This window comes from Gorilla gorilla, chromosome 2, assembly GCF_029281585.2.
Source record: "Gorilla gorilla gorilla isolate KB3781 chromosome 2, NHGRI_mGorGor1-v2.1_pri, whole genome shotgun sequence".
In the NCBI taxonomy this organism is placed as follows: domain Eukaryota; kingdom Metazoa; phylum Chordata; class Mammalia; order Primates; family Hominidae; genus Gorilla; species Gorilla gorilla.
Window position 1 is genome coordinate 136,419,097 of NC_086017.1, and position 22,483 is coordinate 136,441,579.

Below are 22,483 nucleotides of genomic sequence, written 5' to 3' on the forward strand. Positions count from 1 at the left end.
GCCACTGCACTCCAGCCTAGGCGACAGAGTGAGACTCTGTCTCAAAAAAATGAATGACAAAAAAAAAAATACATCAATATCATTGACAATAAGAAGTGCTGGATCTGGAAATTTATCACTGCAAGTTGCTTCCACCTAAGCATCTACTGAAGCACATACACTGGCTTTAATCATTGTGCTTCTTGAACCATTCTTCATGATTAGATATATTTCCACCCTAACTTACAGCTATAGCTGCCTTTACTGAGGTCCAGATCCAAATCTGTATCCCTTAAAGGCAGAATTGGGCCAGAGACTGCATGTTCACTTGTTAGAAATTCTACTGTAAAGCTCACTAGTTACTTCATCAGGAAAATTTTTAAGAGTAGATATCTTAATGTTACTACTTTTAAAAATAGAGCATGATTTTCAGAATGCCTTAAAAGATGAAATATTTTAAATAAGAAATAAACATTAATACAAATCCAACTTCACATAAAACAGAGCAGAAAAAGAATAAGGAGTTGTAATACAAAATCAAAGTGGAAGAATAAGAAGTAGATAATCATAAAAATGTTCTTACCGATGCAGTTTGCCACCATAAAATGGCTTGGTATGAAAAGTGATGCTGGCTGAATATCCAGTTTTTGCACAGTTGACACTGACTTTGCCACCCAGTTCTACCCAAGGAACAGTCAAAATTGACCGAGCATATGCACAAGGTAGAGAAAATGTGTACTCTTCTCCATGCTCCAACAGACTAAGGATACCTGAATGTGAAAACATGAGGGTGGTTAACATCTTTTTAAAGAAACAGCTAATGAAAAAATCCATATTAATTTTTTTCCTGTCTAGTAAATAAGCATCATTATTTTTCCTAACCTTCATTTAACTTTCAATGAAACTGACTTCATTTATAACTATATCTGACAACATTACCAGGCAATAGTGAATCAGGTTTACTTTCACTATGACATGATCTTTCCATCAATTTGAGGTTCATGAGCCCAGTAAATGTTACAGTGGAAACATTTCAAGGGTTTTCTCTAATGCTCCTAAACATAATTTTTTTTTTTGAGACGGAGTTTTTTGTGCTTGTTGCCCAGGTTGGAGTGCAGTGGCATGATCTTGGCTCACTGCAACCTCCGACTCCTGGGTCGAACGATTCTCCTGCCTCAGCCTCCCAAGTAGCTGGAATTACAGGTGCCTGCCACCATACCTAGCTAATTTTTTTGTATTTTTAGTGGAGACGGGGTTTCACCATGTTGGCCAGGCTGGTCTCGAACTCCTGACCTGAGGCGATCCACCTGCTTCGGCCTCCCAAAATGCTGGGATTACAGGCGTGAGCCACCGTGCCCGGCCCCTAAAAATAATTTTTTAAAAAAGGCCTTCAGTCAGAGTTTAAGACAATGGTATGCTAAAATTTTATCATTAGTATGAATAACTTTTTAACAGTTTGGGAATAACTAGATATTCAGTGTTATAAAGTCATAGACATTCATCTAAGACAGTATAATGGGAAAAAATTGTTCTTCATTCTATTCTATGTATATTAAGAAAGAAAAAATGTTGTTTGATTATAAAAACTATGGTCATAATAATTTTGTTTGCCAAATTATAAAATATTTATGGTGAAGCTAGAAGAGATAATAGTGGTGGTTTTCAAACAAATATTATTCTAATAGAGAAAGGAGCTTGTTCCATATTAAGTGATGCTAATTAAAGATGGTTTAAAAGGTTTTATAAAAAGGGGACTATATTAATAAATAATCACTGTATACTAGACAATTAAGGGATACTAAGGATACTCGAGCTACATTACTAACCTTCTAAACTCATTACCTGTGTCATCAACAGACCACATATTGAAGTGGATATATACTACTAGTCCAAACTTTTATGGCATCTCCCTCTTAATAAATGCTCGTTAAGCACTCAGTTCTCAATGTTCACAAATAAGGGCGAGTGTATGATAAATATTTTAATATAGTTAATTTTTAGGATAAGCAAATAGACAAAATGAGATTCTAAAGTAGCCTACACAAAGCAACATCAACTATTTTTTTTTTTGTATTGCTCTTAATAGTCTTCACAAAGGGCAACAATAAATTAAGGTTTATTGAGCCATTTCACAAAAAACATGGTTCTGGCTATATTTATACATAATGAGAGCCGTCAGATGACAGACAACATACTTGTATATATTTTAAGTCTTTTTTTTTTTGAGATGGAGTTTCACTCTTGATGCCCAGGCTGGAGTGCAATGGCACGACCTCAGCTCACTGTAACTTCTGCCTCCCGGGTTCAAGCGATTCTCCTGCCTCAGCCTCCCAAGTAGTTGGGATTACAGGTGCCTGCTACTATGCCTGGCTACTTTCTTTGTATTTTTAGTAGAGACGGGGTTTCACCATGTTGGCCAGGCTGGTCTCGAACTCCTGACCTCAGCTAGTCCACCCACCTCGGGCTCCCAAAGTGCTGGGATTACAGGCGTGAGTCACCACGCCCAGCCCCATTCCTGACTTTTACTTACTTTCTGTTGAGGATATCGATAACCATTAAATTTCCAATATATTCCATTAATATGTAGCAGCACAATAAAAAATTATTTACATACCTCCTTTATAATTAAAGCATGGTTAAGACATGAATGCTTTTCTCCATTTCTTTTTTAAAAATTTTACATTTGAGACAAGGTTCTCCTCTGTCATGCAGGCTGGAGTACAGTGGCACGATCATGGCTCACTGCTGCCTCAATTTCCTGAGCTCAAGTGATCCTGCCACCTCAGTCTCCCAAGTACCTGAGATTATAGAAGCAAGCCAACATGCCCAGTTAATTTTTTTAAAAATTTTTGTAGAGATAGGGTCTCATTATGTTGCCCAGTCTGGTCTCCAACTCCTGGGTTCAAGCTATCCTTCCACCTCGGCCCACCAAAGTGTTGAGATTACAGGTGTGAGCCACTGTGCTGGGCTTTTCTTCACTTCTTGAAGTATTTCCTTTCTTGCAGTGTGAGAGGCTACCATTTCCAGATTCTTACTGTTACATGAACTGATAAGAGTAACTGTCCTTTGGGAGAGTGTCAAAGAATATGGTTCTAAATGTGTCTATTCCTTAACATTTATGACCTTAGACATGTCTCGTCATCTCTAGACTTCAGTATTTTTTCACTTATAAAATAAGCAAATTGATCTATGAAGTGCTTAAGGCTAACGTTACGGAGCTTATAACGAAGGGTAGCAAACTTTTTTTTTTAACTAATAAAATATGAATGATTTCAGCTGGGTGTAGTAGCTCACAACTGTAATCCCAGAACTTTGGGAAGCTGAGGTGGGTGGATCACTTGAGCTCACAAGTTTGAGACCAGCTTGGGCAACATGGCAAAAATCTCATCTTTACAAAAAATACAAAAATTGGTTGGGCATGGTGGCGCACGCCTGTAATCCCAGCTACTGTGGAAGCTGGGGTGGGAGGATGGCCTGAGCCTGGGAGGCAGAGATTGCAGTGAGCCAAGGTGGCCCCACTGCACTTCAACCTGGGCGACACAGCTAGACCGTGTCTCACACACACACACACACCAAACAAAAAAAAAAGAGAGAGAGAGTACTTTCTAATGTTATAAAAGTTGTAATTAACTTGAAATATTATTTGGAAATTGGTAAGACATATTATAACAGAACTTAAAAATGGGGAAAACTGAAAAAGAGGATATTTTCTTCATAACGACTATAACACAATCTCAAAATATTAGATTGGCTTAATGATGCCATGCTTACACTGTAAGATGACATTCAGAGCAAAGTGTTCTTTGCATAAGAGTTTTCCTTTAACATAAAAGTGGTAGTTTTTTTCCTATCATTATATTTTCATTAACTCTTCAATAATTTCTGTGGAGATTTTTGTTTTTGTTTCATATTCTTGGTCAAAACACTGCATTTCCAAAAATAATTTTTTCATAATCTTCTGATGAAGTAGAATTAACTTTTATAAGTATATATTTTTAAATATTCTATGAATAGCACCTAAATATTCTATGAATAGCACCTCTGGCCTCCATCTCCTAAAGTGCTGAGATTACAGGCTAATGCCTGGAGGTGGAGGCCAAAGGATCACTTGAGCCCAGGAGTTCATGACCAGCCTGGGCAACATATTGAGACCCTATCTCTAAAAATAAAAATTAAAAAAATTAGCCTAGCATGGTGGTGCATGCCTGTAGTCCTAGCTACTTGGGAGGCTGAGGCAGGAGGATGGCTTGAGCTGAGTAGGTCAAGGCTGCTGTTAGTTATGACCATGCCACTGCACTTCAGCCTGGGCAACAGAGCAAGAGCCTGTTTCTAAAAAAAAAAAAAAAAAAAAAAAAAATTAAATTAAATTAAAAAAAAAGATTTACCTAGATTTTTTGGTGATTTTTATAATAATAAAAATTTGGGACCAACCTCAATGTCCAAATAAAGGGAAATGTTTAAATATAAGATGGAAAATCTATTTCACAGAATATTATGCAGTCATTAAAATATGTTTTATCAATGACATGATAAAATGAATATATTTAATTTAAAAAGCAGTACTCAAAACTATATATATTATTAATTCTAATTTTATAAGGCTAAAAGTATGAACATACACACACAGAAAAAGTATAAAATATTAAATTTATATATATATGGATGCAGGCATTACAGAAGCTTTTATTTTCTGCTTTGTACTTTTCTAGTTTTCCAAATATTTGATAAGAAATATTTAAAATCGCCAGGCACGGTGGCTCATGCCTGTAATCCCATCACTTTGGGAGGCCGAGGTGGGTGGATCATCAGAGGTCAGGAGTTTGAGACCAGCCTAACCAACATGGTGAAACCCCCCCATCTCTACTAACAATATAAAAATTAGCTGGGTGTGGTGGCATGGTGGCAGGCGCCGTAATCCCAGCTACTCGTGAGTCTGAGGCAGGAGAATCGCTTGAACCTGGGAGGCGGAGTTTGCAGTGAGCGGAGATAGCACCATTGCACTCCAGCCTGGACGACGGAGCGAGACTCCATCTCAAAAAAAAGAAAAGAAAACAAACGAAAAGAAATATTTAAAATCAGAAAAAAATAATTTAAAAAGAGAATTTACATTAGTTCATAGATATACTCCTCCCATCCCCCCAGGAAGCATTCTGGAACACTCTAGAAATTGGAGCGAAAAAGTAACATAATATTTTAAACTTAGAGTTAATATTTATCTAGGGTTCCTAAATTTAAGATTGTAGTTTGATATTAAAAATTATAAAACAGGCACTTGACCTTCACATGCCTGCTTGGGTTTCTTCCAAGCGAACTTTCCTTTCTTTCCTGTTCTAAAGCCTTTTAAAGTAAACTTTCATTCCTGCTTGGAAAAAAAAAATACATATATATATGTGTGTATATATATATAAAAAATAATTTTTCTACTTACCTTCTCCAACCATTGTCACGCCTATTGACATGCCTAAGAACTTGCTCTTAGTCCAGACATGCGCATTTACACACATCTTCCTCTCTGTACATTCTGCATAAAATCCTGAGACTGGAGGATGATGAGAAACCTGCTCAGCAACAAATCTGACTGTGTAACAGTCTGATCCCACCTGGTTCAAAGACTCCCCCGATAAAGGAGCATGATTTGTGACTCCCTGGGTGGAAGAACTGCTAAAAACACTGGATGCTACCTCGCTTTTTGGCATCTTCCAGGAACAGTGAAATGTTTCTCCAATGATAGGATTGTATGGTTTTTTAGCAATGGCTCCCTTACGGCCTTCATGAAATGAGGTAAGGTAGTACTCAACAAAGCGAATCATTCTGTCCTCAGCTGTGGCTCCATTAGTGATGGCTATAAATAGGTCTGGATGAGACATAAAGTCTGCATACATTTCCAGCAAGGAACGCTTCTCTAGGATAAATGTAGGAAGCACCACCTAAAACAACAATCAATGAAAGAGGGGAAATTTAATCCATGTGTAGCATATCTGTAGACAACTATTCTCTCTCTGAAAACATTTCATTCTAGATAGGTATTAAAAACAAAGTCACAAAGAAAAAGTATTCAGTCACATTAAAAAATAGCATTCTTGGCCAGGCGCAGTGGCTCATGCCTATAATCACAGCACTTTGGGAGGCCAAGTTGGGAGGATTGTTTCAGCACAGGAGTTCGAAACCAGCTGAGGCAACATAGTGGAACCGTGTCTCTACAAAAGATACAAAAATTAGCTGGGCATGGTGCCTTGTGCCTGTGGTCCCAGCTGCTCAGGAGGCTGAGGTGGGAGGATCACTTGAGCCTGGGAGGTCAAGGCTACAATGAGCCATGACTGCACCACTGCATTTGTACCTGAGCAACAGAGTGAGACCCTGTCTTAACAACAACAACAAAAAAGCATTCTTAAAAGGACACGCAAATCTGCCCAAGACTAAACATAAATTCAAGAGAGTCAGAAGAAACTTCAAAAAAATCCTCAAACTTCTACACTGGATAAAAGTATCACCAGGGAAATGACGTTAAAACTCAAAGTAAATGTTAGCCATGCCTTTGCTCCTTTCCTATGTTAAAATTAAATTGTAGATGAATGACCAAGACATGAGAAAAGTCAATAAATGTCATTCCCTGAGAACAGACTAAAGAGATCACAAACCGAAGCAAAAACTGCAACATATATTTAATCTTAAGCACAAGAGAACTATTTCCAATAAGAGAACTTTTTATACTTAAAACCAGGTAAGTGTAAGAAAGATTAAATATTTTACTTAAAGCAGAGTTGGGAGAGGCACTGTAAAATGGTTTAAACGTCTGAGAAAGCAAAATCTGGCAATATTTTTCAAGAGCCCTAAGATGTTCTTACCCATTTAGCCTAGTACTTATATTCCAAGAATCTAGCCTTAGGAAATAAATAATTGAATGAAGGAAAAGCAATGTGAAAAAATAATTAGAACAACCTGCATTTTAAACTACGGTTCTAGCTAACTGAAGTAGGGAACTTTCATTTAATTGACTATTATAGTCATTTAAAAAGACGGTTTTGAAGATGATACAAATAATACAAAAGACAGTGGATGTTGCAGGTTCAGCTGGTGAATTGAACACATGCATCTTAATTTCACTTTCTGTCGAAATTCCACTGAAATTAAATTAACTTCATATAAAGACAAACCCAGAGATACCAGGAAAGTAGACAAAACACAACAAAATTTTGAGAGTTCCTAACTAGAAAGCTGAAACTTAGGCAGTAGGTTACAATATGCACATATTCCTAAAAAGGCTCAGGAGTTGATAGCACTAGGTACCTCTGGATCTGGGGATTCACAGAAATGATAAAATAAAAATAACTGAGTAAAATCTGTATGGAAAGCAATTAGATGCCTAACTCAAACCCCCAACTCCACACTGTTAGTAACTACCCTCTTGGACCTCAAAGTCTAGAGGTTTAGCCTCTGGATAAACAAGGTGGTCTATTCTCTAGACTGGAGAATAGCAAGGAATTCTAAGAGAGTGGATACCAAGTGATACATAACAAGGGCATTTAATAACTCCATATAAACTAAACGTTAGCTATTAACACCCTCTCTCATGCAGCCTTCTTCTCCTTTTTAACTCCTTTTGGACTCACCAAGTATGAGATGAAAAAATTTTTCTTCTGGGAAATTTGACTAAACCTAGAAAAAAAACCTAATGATACTGACACCAAGTTTCCCAACAAATGGCCCATCCAGATTATGGGACAATGAAAAACATAGGCGCCACCTACATGTTAAAGCTTAAAATCAGATTTTAGTTTCCCTAAACTTAATCGTGAGCAGAAAATCTGATTTCTGAGAAAACCTCTAACTAGGAATATAAAGAACAAAATAAAGAAACAGATTTGGAGGAAACAGAAACCTCAAAGGAGGGGAAAAAACAAAAATAAAAAATAATATCTTCAGAGAATTAAGAAGATATTATCCTCTCCCTCTCCCTCTCCCTCCCCCTCCCCCTCCCCCTCCCTCTCCCTCTCCCCTTTCCACGGTCTTCCCTCTGATGCCTAGCCGAAGCTGGACGGTACTGCTGACATCTCAGCTCACTGCAACCTCCCTGCCTGATTCTCCTGCCTCAGCCTGCCGAGTGCCTGCGATTGCAGGCGCGCGCCGCCACGCCTGACTGGTTTTCGTATTTTTTTGGTGGAGACGGGGTTTCGCTGTGTTGGCCGGGCTGGTCCCCAGCTCCTAACCGCGAGTGATCGGCCAGCCTCGGCCTCCCGAGGTGCCGGGATTGCAGACGGAGTCTCGTTCACTCGGTGCTCAATGGCGCCCAGGCTGGAGTGCAGTGGCGTGATCTCGGCCCGCTACAACCACCTCCCAGCCGCCTGCCTTGGCCTCCCAAAGTGCCGAGATTGCAGCCTCTGCCTGGCTGCCGCCCCGTCTGGGAAGTGAGGAGCGTCTCCGCCTGGCCGCCCATCGTCGGGGATGTGAGGAGCCCCTCTGCCTGGCTGCCCAGTCTGGAAAGTGAGGAGCGTCTCTGCCCGGCCGCCATCCCATCTAGGAAACAAGGAGCGCCTCTTCCCGGCCACCATCACATCCGGGAAGTGAGGAGCGTCTCTGCCCGGCCGCCCATCGCCTGAGATGTGGGGAGCACCTGTGCCCTGCTGCCCCGTCCGGGCTGTGAGGAGCGTCTCTGCCCGGCTGCCCCGTCTGAGAAGTGAGGAGACCCTCTGCCTCGCAACCGCCCCGTCTGAGAAGTGAGGAGCCCCTCCGCCCGGCAGCCGCCCCGCCCGAGAAGTGAGGAGCCCCTCCGCCCAGCAGCCACCCCGTCTGGGAAGTGAGGAGCATCTCCGCCCGGCAGCCACCTCGTCCGGGAGGGAGGTGGGGGGGGTCAGCCCCCCGCCCGGCCAGCCGCCCCGTCCAGGAGGGAGGTAGGGGGGCCAGCCCCCCGCCCGGCCAGCCGCCCCGTCCGGGAGGGAGGTGGGGAGTTAGCCCCCCGCCTGGCCAGCCGCCCCGGCCGCCCCTACTGGGAAGTGAGGAGCCCCTCTGCCCGGCCAGCTGCTCCGTCCGGGAGGGAGGTGGGGGGGGTCAGCCCCCCGCCCGGCCAGCCACCCCGTCCGGGAGGGAGGTGGGGGGGTCAGCCCCCCGCCCGGCCAGCCGCCCCGTCCGGGAGGTGAGGGGCGCCTCTGCCCGGCCGCCCCTACTGGGAAGTGAGGAGCCCCTCAGCCCGGCCAGCCACCCCGTCCGGGAGGGAGGTGGGGGGGTCAGCCCACTGCCCAGCCTGCTGCCCTGTCTGGGAGGGAGGTGGGGGGTCAGCCCCCTGCCTGGCCAGCCGCCCCGTCCGGGAGGGAGGTGGGGGGGTCAGTCCACCGCCCAGCCTGCTGCCCTGTCCGGGAGGGAGGTGGGGGTTCGGCCCCCCGCCTGGCCAGCCGCCCCATCTGGGAGGTGAGGGGCGCCTCTGCCCGGCCAGCCGCCCCATCCAGGAGGGAGGTGGGGGGGGGTCAGCCCCCTGCCCGGCCAGCCGCCCCGTCCGGGAGGTGAGGGGCACCTCTGCCCGGCCGCCCCTACTGGGAAGTGAGGAGCCCCTCTGCCCGGCCACCACCCCGTCTTGGAGGTGTACCCAACAGCTCATTGAGAACGGGCCATGATGACAATGGCGGTTTTGTGGAATGGAAAGGGGGGAAAGGTGGGGAAAAGATTGAGAAATCGGATGGTTGCCGTGTCTGTGTAGAAAGAGGTAGACATGGGAGACTTTTCATTTTGTTCTGTACTAAGAAAAAATTCTTCTGCCTTGGGATCCTGTTGATCTGTGACCCTACCCCCAACCCTGTGCTCTCTGAAACATGTGCTGTATCCACTCAGGGTTGAATGGATTAAGGGCGGTGCAAGATGTGCTTTGTTAAACAGATGCTTGAAGGCAGCATGCTCGTTAAGAGCCATCACCACTCCCTAATCTCAAGTACCCAGGGACACAAACACTGCGGAAGGCCGCAGGGTCCTCTGCCTAGGAAAACCAGAGAACTTTGTTCACTTGTTTATCTGCTGACCTTCCCTCCACTATTGTCCTGTAACCCTGCCAAATCCCCCTCTGCGAGAAACACCCAAGAATGATCAATAAAAAAAAAAAAAAAAAAAAAAAAACCAAAAAAAAGAAGATATTATATATATACAAGAATGCTTTTTAAAAAAATCAGAAAATTTAAAAACATGACAGTAATGAAAAGTCAAAAGAAGAGTTAAAAGATAAAAGGTGAGGAAATCTCCCAAAACACAGAAGACAGACAGAGAAAAAGAAAAGTATGAGAGAAAAATAAAAGACCAGACCAGGAAGTTCAATGGCCACATAATAAGGATTTCAGAGAAAACAAACAAACAAACAAACAAACAAAATAGAAGAAAGAAAAATCATTGTGATGGTTAATATTGAGTGTCAACTTGATTGGATTGAAGGATGCAAAGTACTGTTCTTGGGTGCGTCTGTGAGGGTGTTGCCAAAGGGGATTAACATTTGAGTCAGCAGATTGGGAGAGGCAGACCTACCCTCAATCTGTGTGGGCACCGTCTAATCAGCTGCTAGGATAAAAGCTGGCAGGGGAACATGGAAGGACTAGACTTGCTGAGTCTTCTGGCCTACATCTTTCTCCCCTGCTGGATGCTTCCTGCCCTTGAACGTCAGACCCCAAGTTCTTCGCTTTTGGACTCTTGGACCTTCAACCACAGACTGAAAGCTGCACTGCTGGCTTCCCTACTTTTGAGGTTTGGGGACTCGGACTGGATTCCTTGCTCCTCAGCTTGCAGATGGCCTATGATGGGACCTTACCTTGTGACTGTATGAGTCAATATTCCTTAATAAACTCCCCTTTATATATACATCTATCCTCTTCTTTCTGTCCTTCTAGGAACCCTAATACAATCATCAAAGAAATAATTCAAGAAAATTTCAGAGAACTCAAAAACATGAGTTGTCACACTGAAAAGGCCCACCAAGTGCCCAGATACAATGGATAAAAGAAACCTACATCAATGTCACAATACCAAGACATGATAAAGAGAAGATTCTAAACAATTTTGGAGAGAAGAACATACAAAACAAGTCACAAACAAAAGATCAGGAATCAGAATGACTTCAGTCTTTTCATTAGAACCCTGTAGCACGGAGATATTATCTTTTTTTTTTGAGATGGAGTCTCGCTCTGTCACCCAGGCTGGAGTGCAGTGGCGTCATCTCAGCTCACTGCAACCTCCACCTCCCAGGTTCAAGTGATTCCTGTGCCTCAGCCTCCTGAATGGCTGGGATTATAGGCATGTGCCACCATGCCTGGCTAATTTTTGTACTTTTAGTAGAGGGGATTTCACCATGTTGGCCAGGCTGGTCTCGAACTCCTGGCCTCAAGTGATCTGCCTGCTTTGGCCTCCCAAAGTGCTGGGATTACAGGCGTGAGCCACTGCACCTGGCCACAAGTAACAAATTCTGTCTAAACCAGCAGTGAAACACGAGGGCAACACAGACATTTCAGACACACATTTTCACATTCGCTTCTTACAAATCTTTCTGAGAAATTAATGGAGGATATATTCCAACAAAATGAGAGGCAACCAAGAAAGAAGAAACGGATACAGTAAACGGATTAGCCAAAGAGAATGCTAAAGGAAATCCTGGTCCAGATTAGAGTGATGTGACTCAAGAGACAGACATACTGAAGACTGTCATCCACATGCTTCATGCTGCCATTGTATCATCTTTTCAAACCTCAGGATAAAATAGCCTAGTGAAACTGATCCCAAGTGTATCTGTATTTGGCTTGTGTTGACTATCTGCTGGTGAAGTTCTTAGTCTCCTCTCCATGTTCTGCTGTCTGGACTGGCTGAAGATGCTCATTTCCCCGAAAGAAGCCTTCTGACTTCAATCTATTCCTGAGAGTTGGAGGTAGGTCACAGTTTGCTTTGAAACTGAAAATACTGAGCAGCTCACTCCCCCAGCCCACATTCCTCCTGTAGCTGACTCACACCAAATGCTCTGGGATGTATATGTTACAGGACTCACAACTTTGCCTTATAATTTCACAAGAAGGGGCTCTTCTAAACTTTCTCAATAACTTATAAGAAGCTAAAGCCAGAGACTCAAATGTTTAACTTGTCTTTTTCTGGGAGCTGCTTTCTACAAATGGCAACACAGTCCTTTCCTTATGCTAAGCTTATGTTAGCTATTCATTTTTTCCTAAACATCATTATGGAGTATAAAAAAGCAGTAAAACTATAGCAAAAAGTAGAGGGATAATTAACACACAAGTCAAGTAAATTGTTTTATGGAGGAAGAAGTAGAGGACTATAAATTAGAGGGGAACTCAGAGATTCCAAGTTCAGGCAGTGTTCTATAACTTAATGTCAGAGGTAGATACATGGGTATTCATTTTATCTTTTTTCTTTGAATGTTTATATGTATACCATTCAGTCTCCTGTGTGTTTAACACATTTCATACACACAAAAATTAACTGAAAAAAGGAAGTAAAACAAAATTCCATATAAACTATGACAATGTGAAGAAAGATAAAAGTGAGAGCTCTGTTATGTTAGGGTAGTAAAATGATAGATTTTCTTTAGTTTTCTAAAATTTTGTGTTTATATAATTTCATAATATTATTTAAAAAGAAACAAAATGAACAGTAGGAAAATGCATATTACTTATTCACAACATGAAGGCTAGGACCATGGTTATCTTATTTGTTCCTGTCCCAAGACCTAGCACAGTATCTGGAATATAACAGGGGCCCAGTAAATATTTGTTAATTAAGTGTTATTGTTAGATAAGAGGTAGCTGTGACTGCAGTTTAGTGACCAGGCTCTTTATTTTTATTTATTTGTTTATTTTTTTTGAGACAGAATCTAGCTCTGTCTCCCAGGCTAGAGTGCAGTGGTGCAACCTCAGCTTACTGTAACCTCTGCCTCCTGGGTTCAAGCGGTTCTCCTGCCTCAACCTCCCGAGCAGCTGAGATTACAGGCGTGCACCACCATGCTCGGCTAATTTCTTTGTTTTTAGTAGAGACGGGGTTTCACCATGTTGGCCGGGCTGGTCTCCAACTCCTGACTTCAAGTGATCCACCCGCCTCAGCTTCCCAAAGTGTTGGAATCATAGGTGTGAGCCATGGCACCCAGCCACCAGGCTCTTTAATATTGCCTGAAAAGTATCATTCCATTAAATGTTGTATAGATGTTCTTAATTTGTGGTTGGTTAATGTTAATGTAATATATGTGTAACACAGACAAGGTCTCGCTCCGTTGACCAGGCTGGCAGTGGCACAATCTTGGTTCACTGCAACCTCCACTTCCCAGGTTCAAGCAATTCTTGTATCTCAGCCACATGGTAGCTGGGATTGCAGTCGTGCACCACCATGCCCAGCTAATTTTTGTATTTTTTGGTACAGACAGGGTTTCGCCATGTTGGCTAGGCTGGTCTTGAACTCTTGGGCTCATGTAATCCACCTGCCTTGGCCTCCTAAAGTGCTGAGATTACAGGCATGAGCCACCACACCCAGCCACATACAACTTTTTAATCAACAAGGTACAAATGTGGAGAAAGTATAGTATATGCACTTATTCATGCCATGAGAGAACTTCTACCATGTGGATTACTATCACAGCACACTTCTTTCAAATGCTCTTATGCCTCATAAACCTCAATGCTGCTCTTGTGCCTTATAAATGCAAATCTACTCAGGGACTGCAAACACCATGCTAACTAATACCAAACAACCCCTTCAGAAGACTATTCATTTTTAACCAATTTCACAACTATGAGGTCTTTTCTGAACCATTAATATGAAAATATTTCTAGAACAGAAATGATTCCCAGTTGAAATACTGAAGCTATATAAATAATGAAAGCTTTATGGGTTTCTTTATTAATTCCTAAAATGTCTGTTTCTTATGCTTTCTATTTAAGTTATATTTTCAGATGAACAGTTCGTTGGAAACAATGTTTTAAATCTACCTTCAATGGCATCAAAAAAATCTCCAACTGACATCTACCTCCTAAAGTCAATTTTGAAATTCCATACTAATGTAAAATTGTTTCATCAGTAATTCAAAGTAAATAATCCTACAGTAATAAATATTTGACATATATAGGTTTTGAACTTGATTGGCTTTTTAAATTAATGTCATGGATTAATTGTTAAGACAAATTAAGGCACACTAGTTAAACTGGGAACAGAGAAAACTGGCCTAAAATTAAAAACTACAGATTAGTGCTTCTCAAACTTTAATGTATATATGAATCATCAGGGATCTTATTAAAATGCAGATTCTGGTCCACTAAGTCTGGGACTGGGGCCTGAGATTCTGCATTCCTAACAAGTTTCCAGGTGATGGTGATGCTACTGGTCTTCAGATCACACTTAAAGAAGCAAAGCTTTTGGCCAGGAATCTGCAAACTGTAGTCTTTGGGTTAAATCTGGCCTCCTGTTTTAGTAAATGAAGTTTTGTTGGAATACAGCCACGCCCAATCCAGTATATTGTCTATGGCTGCTTTTATACTACAAAGGCAGAGTTGAATAGCTACAACAGAGACCTATGTCCACATAGCTGCAAATATTTACTATCTGGCCCTTTACAGAAAAAGTCTGCAGACTCCTGTTATAGATAATACCCCAAATGTATGATCTGCATGTGGGAAGTAAGTGGAAGTGTCAATGCCTTTCATAGTTTTGTAGGATTACATAATTTTCTCTACATTTTCCAGTATAGTATACCAATGGACTCTTTAATTTTGTTCTGAAACTCAAAGACAATTGGTATTACTTGCCAGACAACTTCCTGCTGCACAAGAAAGCCAGAAAGCCTTTTTTTTTAGTGATGGAGTCTCGTTCTGTTGCCCAGACTGGAGCGCAGTGGCACAATCTCAGCTCACTGCAACCTCCACCACCCAGGATCAAGTGATCCTCCCACCTCAGCTTCCCAAGTAGCTGGACTACAGGCCACCATGCCCGGCTAATTTTTGTATTTTTAGTAGAGACGGGGTTTCACCACATTGGCCAGGCTGGTCCCAAACTCCTGACCTCAAGTGATCTGCCCACCTCAGCCATCTCCTGAGACAGGGTTTTGCCACGTTGGCCAGGCTGGTCTTGAACTCCTGACCTAAAGTGATCTGCCCACCTCAGCCTCCTGAGTTGGGGTTTCACCACGTTGGTCTTGAACTTCTGACCTCAATTGATCCACCTGTCTCAGCCTCCTGAGACGGGTTTCACCTCGGCCTCCCAAGGAGAGTGGATCATTTGAGATCAGGAGTTCAAGGCCAGCTTGATTACAGGCATGAGCCACTGTGCCTGGCCAAGAAAGCCATTTTTTATGAAAATAAAAAATACTGATCAGGAGACTAAAAAAAAAAATCATAAAAAATAAAAATCACAAAAAATAAAAAGACCGGCCAGGTGCAATGGCTCACGCCTGTAATCCCAGCTCTCTGGGAGGCCGAGGTGGGAGGATCACGAGGTCAGGAGCTCGAGACCCGCCTAGCCAACGTGGTGAAACCCCATCTCTACCAAAAATACAAAAAATTAGCTGGGCATGGTCGTGGGCGCCTGTAATCCCAGCTACCCAGGAGGCTGACGCAAGAGAATCGCCTGAACCCAGGAAGTGGAGGTTGCAGTGAGCCGAGATCGCACCATTGCACTCCAGCCTGGGCAACAAGAGCAAAACTCCGTCTCAAAAAAAAATTAAAATTTAAATTTAAAAAGTAAATAAATATAAAGTCCTGACATAAACATGAACAATTACTGGTACAGCCCTTAACAATCTCCATAGCCAGCTTATGCCATTACTTACTCTCGTTAAATCCATGCCCAGCTTAAGCTGTGACAAGAGATGTAGGATGACACTACGTTGTTCTTCTACAGCTCCCAGGTCATCCTCTTTGTGGTCACATGTATCCTCTATCTCATCATCTGCATTTATTTCTTCAGGCTCCTTGATGGAAAACAAAGCAAAAGTCTAGTATTTTAACTACCTATTCATATCCATTGAGAACAAAACAATAAATATCAGACTTGAAGACATTTGTATTTGACCAAAGTGAATCTGAGTATAGGCAAAAATCTTTCAGAAATACAACTATTTGTCCATGGTATAAATTTCCTTCAGAGAGCCCCATTATTGCTGATGTTGAACATATTGCAGTTTTGCCATATATATCACGTAAGAACTATTTTTCTTTTTTGGGGGGAAAATAGAATTTTTCAAAAAGAGTGAAGAATGTCTCCTCCAGCCTCCAGAGTCGCTGGGATTACAGGCATGCACCACTGCATCCAGCTCATTTTTGTATTTTTAGTAGAGATGGAGTTTCACCATGTTGGCCAGGCTGGTCTCAAGCTCCTGACCTCGAGCGATCCACCCGCCTTGGCCTCTCAAAGTGCTGGGATTACAGGTGCCCACCACCATGCCCGGTCCCTTAATTGCTTTTTTCTTTTTGAAACAGGGTCTTGCTCTGTTGCCTGGGCTGGAGTGCAGTGGTGTTAGCTCACTACAACCTCCACCTCCTGGGTTCAAGCGATTCTCCTGCCTCACCCTCCCAAGTAGCTGGGACTACAGGCATACACCACCACACCTGGCTAATTTTTGTGTTTTTAGTAGAGATGAGGTTTCGCCATGTTGGCCAGGCTGGTCTCAAATTCCTGACCTCAAGTAATCCACTTGCCTTGGCCTCCCAAAGTGCTGGGATTATAGGCATGAGCCACCACACCCGGCCCCTTAATTGTTTTTTATACACATTTATAATCACATAACCTCCTCTCTTGTAAAATTTACATGTTTATAATTATACTAAACCTTTTTTCTCAAAAGATTCTTTCTTCCTAATTTTCCTTTGTGAATGACAATACAATTTTATCTAACTACTGAGAGTCAAAAACTTGGGACTTGACTTGATCTAAACCTATATCCAGTCAGTCACAAATCCAATTGATTTTTCATTTGAAATGCACATAATCTATTCATTTGCCTTCATGTCTACTTCCATATCCTTCTATTCACATTTTATTCCAAGTCGTATCATGTACCAATCTTCTTAAACATAGTACATTCTTCCCCATGATCATGACGCTATTGTCATTAAGACTAAACCCTTCTGCATTATTTTTATGTTATTTGGAGGCACAATTTACACTGCATTCTATGGAGCAGTGCTCCTGGAAGCTTCATTCCACAGAGTACAATATGAATAGTGCCATTCAGAGTTGTAAAATCCAAAAATACTGTGATCATTTCCCATAAGCCAGGTGTTCTACTAAATTCATTTTATCCTCATAAGGATCTTACAAGGTAGTATTATCCCTACCTTACCGATGAGGAAGTTGAAGCTAAGAGTGGTTAATTAATTGGTCCACATGTCAGTGAATGGCATATCCTGGGTTCAAAATTACCAGGCAAGCTTTCTCTTCAATAAACACACATGCCTTGGGATCCTTGCTAGTGTTAGTCCTTCATCTTGAGATTCCCATTCTCTTCCTCCTCCTTTCAAATCCTGTCTCCTTTCAAAGCCCAATTCCAATCCCACTTTCTCCCCAAAGCATTTCTCATGTACCCGACTCAATATGTCTTCTTCCTTTCTCTGAATGCCCCTATCCCAATAGCCTACATGGTATCAATTAAGAAAAAAATATATTGCTTTATATTATCATCTCATCATTTTAGTGTATATGTTGTGACTCCAAGCAGATTATAAGTCTCTTCAGTGAAAAACCTGTATCTTCTAATTTTTGCTTCTCCTCTAATTCTTAGCATTGTACTTGCCATATACTAAGCTTAATAAATACTTACTAACTGCTGTTTCTACAAATGAGCCAGTCAAACAGCTACAGAGAAATAAGCATTTTACACATTACTGTTTTTTCTTCTCCCCTGCCAACCCTTGCCTGCAATGCCTGTCTTATCAAGCCAAAACTTTTGCCAACTTTGGAAGTCCCTGTGCCATATATTTCTTTAAAGAAGTAATTTACGAATATATAAAGTACCATAAACTATGCATTACTCTTGACTCAGTAATGCTACTTGGTAATATAACTTAAAGAGATAACCTAAAAAAAAAAAAATAGGAGAAGGCCGGGTGCGGTAGCTCACACCTGTAATCCCAGCATTTTGGGAGGCTGAGGTGGGTAGATCACCTGAGGTCCAGAGTTCGAGACCAGCCTGACCAACATGGAGAAACCCCATCTCTACTAAAAATACAAAATTAGCTGGGCATGGTGGCGCATGCCTGTAATCCCAGCTACTAGGGAGGTTGAGGCAGGAGAATCACTGGAACCCCGGAGGCGGAGGTTGCGGTGAGCTGAGATTGTGCCATTGCACTCCAGCCTGGGCAATAAGAGTGAAACTCCATCTCAAAAAAAAAAAAAAAAAAAAAAGGAGAAAAAGTTGGAAACAAGATAATAAAGTGTTATTTATAATTTTAAGAAAACCCTCCAAACAATCTAGATATTCAACAATAGGGACATTAACTCAATAGACTATTTCAACCTTTAGTTATACAGACCAGTACAACATAGGAAAATGCTTATCAAGTAAAAATAGCTTAAAATAACAGATGTGAACACAAAAGGCAAAAATATCAATATGATTTGTTACAGTGGTAGATTATGAATAGAATAAAACACTCTTCAGCTTCTAAGAAATGTGAAATGAATAATAGTTTATAAAAATATAAACCCTAAGATTATGTGCTATTTTAAGTAGGGTAATACTTGAAACAACTGGCTTGGTAAAGTGCTTACTATGAAAAAGACTTAACTTTTAAGATTATAAACTTAATAATAAATAATGTTAAAATAGGTTAAGAAACATAAGAGACAAACATTGTGCAAATCTCATTAGATAAGTTATTTTCTAGAAAAAAAACACAAATTTCAATTTTTAAAATATATTTTTATCAAGCAAAAGTAAACTAAAAGTTAAAAGGGCATATAATTTAACCTGGAAAATTCAACAAGTTTAATATAAGAGACCTCTTCAAAAACAATGCAGTTTAAAATGTTTTAGAATCTTCAAGAGTGTTGCTCAGGTGTTAAGTTGATGTGCATGAGCTGACAATGAAAAGAAAACTGACCCTTTTTCAGTGATACCTAATTTTTCACATCAAAATCATATTTTTATATTACCTTACCCTCGCTAATAGTCCAGATTCTGCAACAGGCTGCTCTTCTGGGACTGCCACCGGCTTACTCTGCTCAGTTGCAAAGGGCTGGTCAGCTCCATTTTTATAATGGTTTGATAAAGATATCTTTGGTTCTAACCACTCGATTGTCGTTCCTGATGGAGTAAGAGAAAACTTTCGCTGAAACTTGCTCATAATCTAGAAAGTTCGGCAGATGTGGATTTTAACAATTTTGTTTTGAGCCTACAAGCCTAAAAGCAATTAAACCTGTTAAGAGACCCTGCAAGACAGCCACTTATATCTCATTAGCAGGAGCACCATGATTGGGTATTTTACAACAGAGCAACTTGCAACTTGATATCAGATACTATTTAAAAGAAATCAACCCTGAATAGGACTGAATTTACTTCTTGGACAAGTCTGTGAATCACAAAGTATATTCCCAACCTAACAGTTGATTTGCTGTCTTTGTCCCTCTACTGATTAAAAAATATGCAATTAGGCTTTAGAGAGGCACAGCTACAGGAGGAGTCTGGGACTGTGAAACAGTAAGATTTGTTTCAATTTGGGATCGAGTCTTACTCTCAGCAACAATTGTCTAACCAATCAAAATAATCCCCCGGATCTAATTTAAGAATTGCAAATACATGTCCTTTTTCGAAATCATTTTTAAAAAGCCCCATACAACTTAAACTGAAAGACTCTTCTACTGAATAAATAATAACTGACCCAGTGAAGACAGTGGTCACATTTGGAGACCTGTCATCTTCTTGGTTAATGATTCAAATGTCTCTTGTTACCCTCGACTAGTTTAACAAAGTGGATTCTATGCCTAATCAATAATGGAAAATGTTCCATTTGATTTCAGTGGCTGATCTAGGTTTCACAGAAGCTTGGTTATAGAGTGCTATAATAAGGGACGCTCAGACTACTACAGCAGAAATGTAGGAGTAGGAAATGTATTATCCTTTTTTTTTTTTTTGAGACAGAGTCTTGCTCTATTGCCCATGCTGGAGTGCAGCGGTACAATCTCAGCTCATTGCAACCTCCACCTCCCAGGTTCAAGTGATTATCCTGCCTCAGCCTCCCGGGTAGCTGGGACTACAGGTGCTCACCACCATGCCTGGCTAATTTTTGTATTTTTGGTAGAAACGGAGTTTCACCATGTTGGCCAGGCTGGTCTTGAACTCCTGACCTCAGGTGATCTGTCTGCCTCGGCATCCCAAAGTGCTGGGATTACAGGCGTGAGCCACCATGCCCGGCCACAAATGAAATTTAGTATTTAATTAATCAAGTATTTATCGAGCATCTAATATCTAGTGCTGTGTTACTTGACATACTTTTAAAAAATTAAGTAAGCCTGGGCAACACAGACAGACTCCATCTCTACAAAAACTAAAAGGAATTAGCCAGCCATGGTGGCATGTGCCTGTAGTCCTAGCTACTCGGGGGGCTAAAGCAGGAGAATAGCATGAGCCTGGGAGGTTGAGCTGCAGTGAGCCATGATGGTGCCACTGCACTCCCGCCTGGGCAACAGAGTGAGAAAAAATATAAAATAAAAAATATATAATATATTGTCTTAAAAATAAGCAAATAATTAAGTAGTATAAACTGGAAACAAACTGTTTCATTTGACTGATAATTATGATTACCAACACTAGAATTAACCCACATTTCATAGCTAAGCCTAACTCATCCAATGTTCAACACAGGGATATAGTTAAGTAAACCAAAATACATTTGTCTCCTCAAAGGAATATAAATACTAAGCAAATTTATCAATAGCATATGATTGGAAAACATTTTTGATATAAAGTGAAAAAAGATACAAACATATATTTTCCAATAACAACAGGGCAAAAGAAACAAAAACTAAGAAGAAAAAAGAGAAAACCTGGGATGGGGAGTATACTAATATATCAACAGTGGTGGTTTCTGGTTGGTAGGACAATGCATATTTTTTGTTTCTTCTTTTGACTCTACAGTATTTTCTATAATGAGAATGTTGCTTTGTAAGAAGAGAAAATTTATATTGAACTACTTACAATTCCTACAAGTCATGAATTCACGTTCACAACTCACAATTTAGACTCTTCTATCACTTTGGAATGCCCTTTCCTCTACCTCTCACTCCTAAACTATGAATGCCCTTTCCTCTACCTCTCACTCCTAAACTATGAATGCCCTTTCCTCTACCTCTCACTCCTAAACTATGAATGCCCTTTCCTCTACCTCTCACTCCTAAACTAATCAGTCTTTGCAGCTTCTCTGTGCCTTTCTCAGAACTCTTTCTACCAGTCATTCAGCTATTCTCCCACAGTTTGTTCCTTTTGGTAGTAGCACCCTATGTATTATCTTTTTTTTTTCCTTCAGCCATTCAGCTATTCTCCCACAGTTTGTTCCTTTTGGTAGTAGCACCCTACACGTTATTATTATTATTTTTGAGACGGAGTCTCACTCTTGTCACCCAGGCTGGAGCGCAGTGGCACGATCTGGGCTCACTGCACCCTCCGCCTCCTGGGTTCAAGCGATTATCCTGCCTCAGCTTCCTGAGTAGCTGGGATTACAGGCGCCTGCCACCATGCCCAGCTCATTTTTGTACTTTTAGTAGAGATGGGGTTTCACCATGTTGGCCAGGCTGGTCTCGAACTCCTGACCTTAGGTGATCCGCCTGCGTTAGCTGCCCAAAGTGCTGAGATTACAGGTGTGAGCCACCGTGCCTGGCCCCTACATATTATTTTATATTTACTATTTACATATTTCTTCCCTGAGTGGAGTATGAATTTTTTAAGAGGAACATACATAACTGATTGGCCTCTCTCAATAGTGCCCTAACCTGCAACTACAATTGCCACTAAAAACAGTTTGTTGGCCGGAATTGTTGAATTTAGGCACACATGAGGATGAGGTCCATCCTATATCCATCTGAGTAAGGGAAACTGTCTCCTGAGCAGAGACTCTACCTTTCTAAAATACCTTTCTTTTATGAGTAAGGTGAATTAGTTAAATAAGAGAACAAAGAGATGTAAGGTATTAAGTTACTATCATCACTAGCATTATTAAGTTATTGCTCATACAATGTGATGAGCATCTTATTTATAGAAAGACTCATTTTTTGTAGTCCCGTGCAATAACATTTCCCTAGCACAATTAATTTCAACAAATAGGTGTTCTCAAATAGTGGACATATATATATGTACATATATATATATATATATGTACATATATATATTTTTTTTAATGGGGTCTCATTCTGTCACCCAGGCTGGACTGCAGTGGTGGGATCATAGCTTACTGCAGCCTTGGACTCCTGGGCTCGGGATCCTCCTGCCTCAGCCTCCCAAGTAGCTGAGATTACAGGCATGAGCCACCTTGCCTAGCTACAGATTATTTTTCAAACTGAAAAG

General features: G+C 41.2%; 1 protein-coding gene across 1 annotated transcript in view; it reads right to left on the reverse strand.

Moving 5' to 3' along the window:
- OSBPL11 (oxysterol binding protein like 11) overlaps positions 1 to 22,483 on the reverse strand; it is a 69,413-nt gene that overhangs the window by 17,973 nt on the left and 28,957 nt on the right. The window contains exons 7-10 of the mRNA XM_019024675.3: positions 19,086 to 19,231; positions 15,758 to 15,898; positions 5,408 to 5,906; positions 563 to 749 (exon numbers count right to left, since the gene is read on the reverse strand). Coding sequence (XP_018880220.1) covers positions 563 to 749; positions 5,408 to 5,906; positions 15,758 to 15,898; positions 19,086 to 19,231 — 973 coding nt within the window. The remainder of the gene's footprint in view (positions 1 to 562; positions 750 to 5,407; positions 5,907 to 15,757; positions 15,899 to 19,085; positions 19,232 to 22,483) is intronic.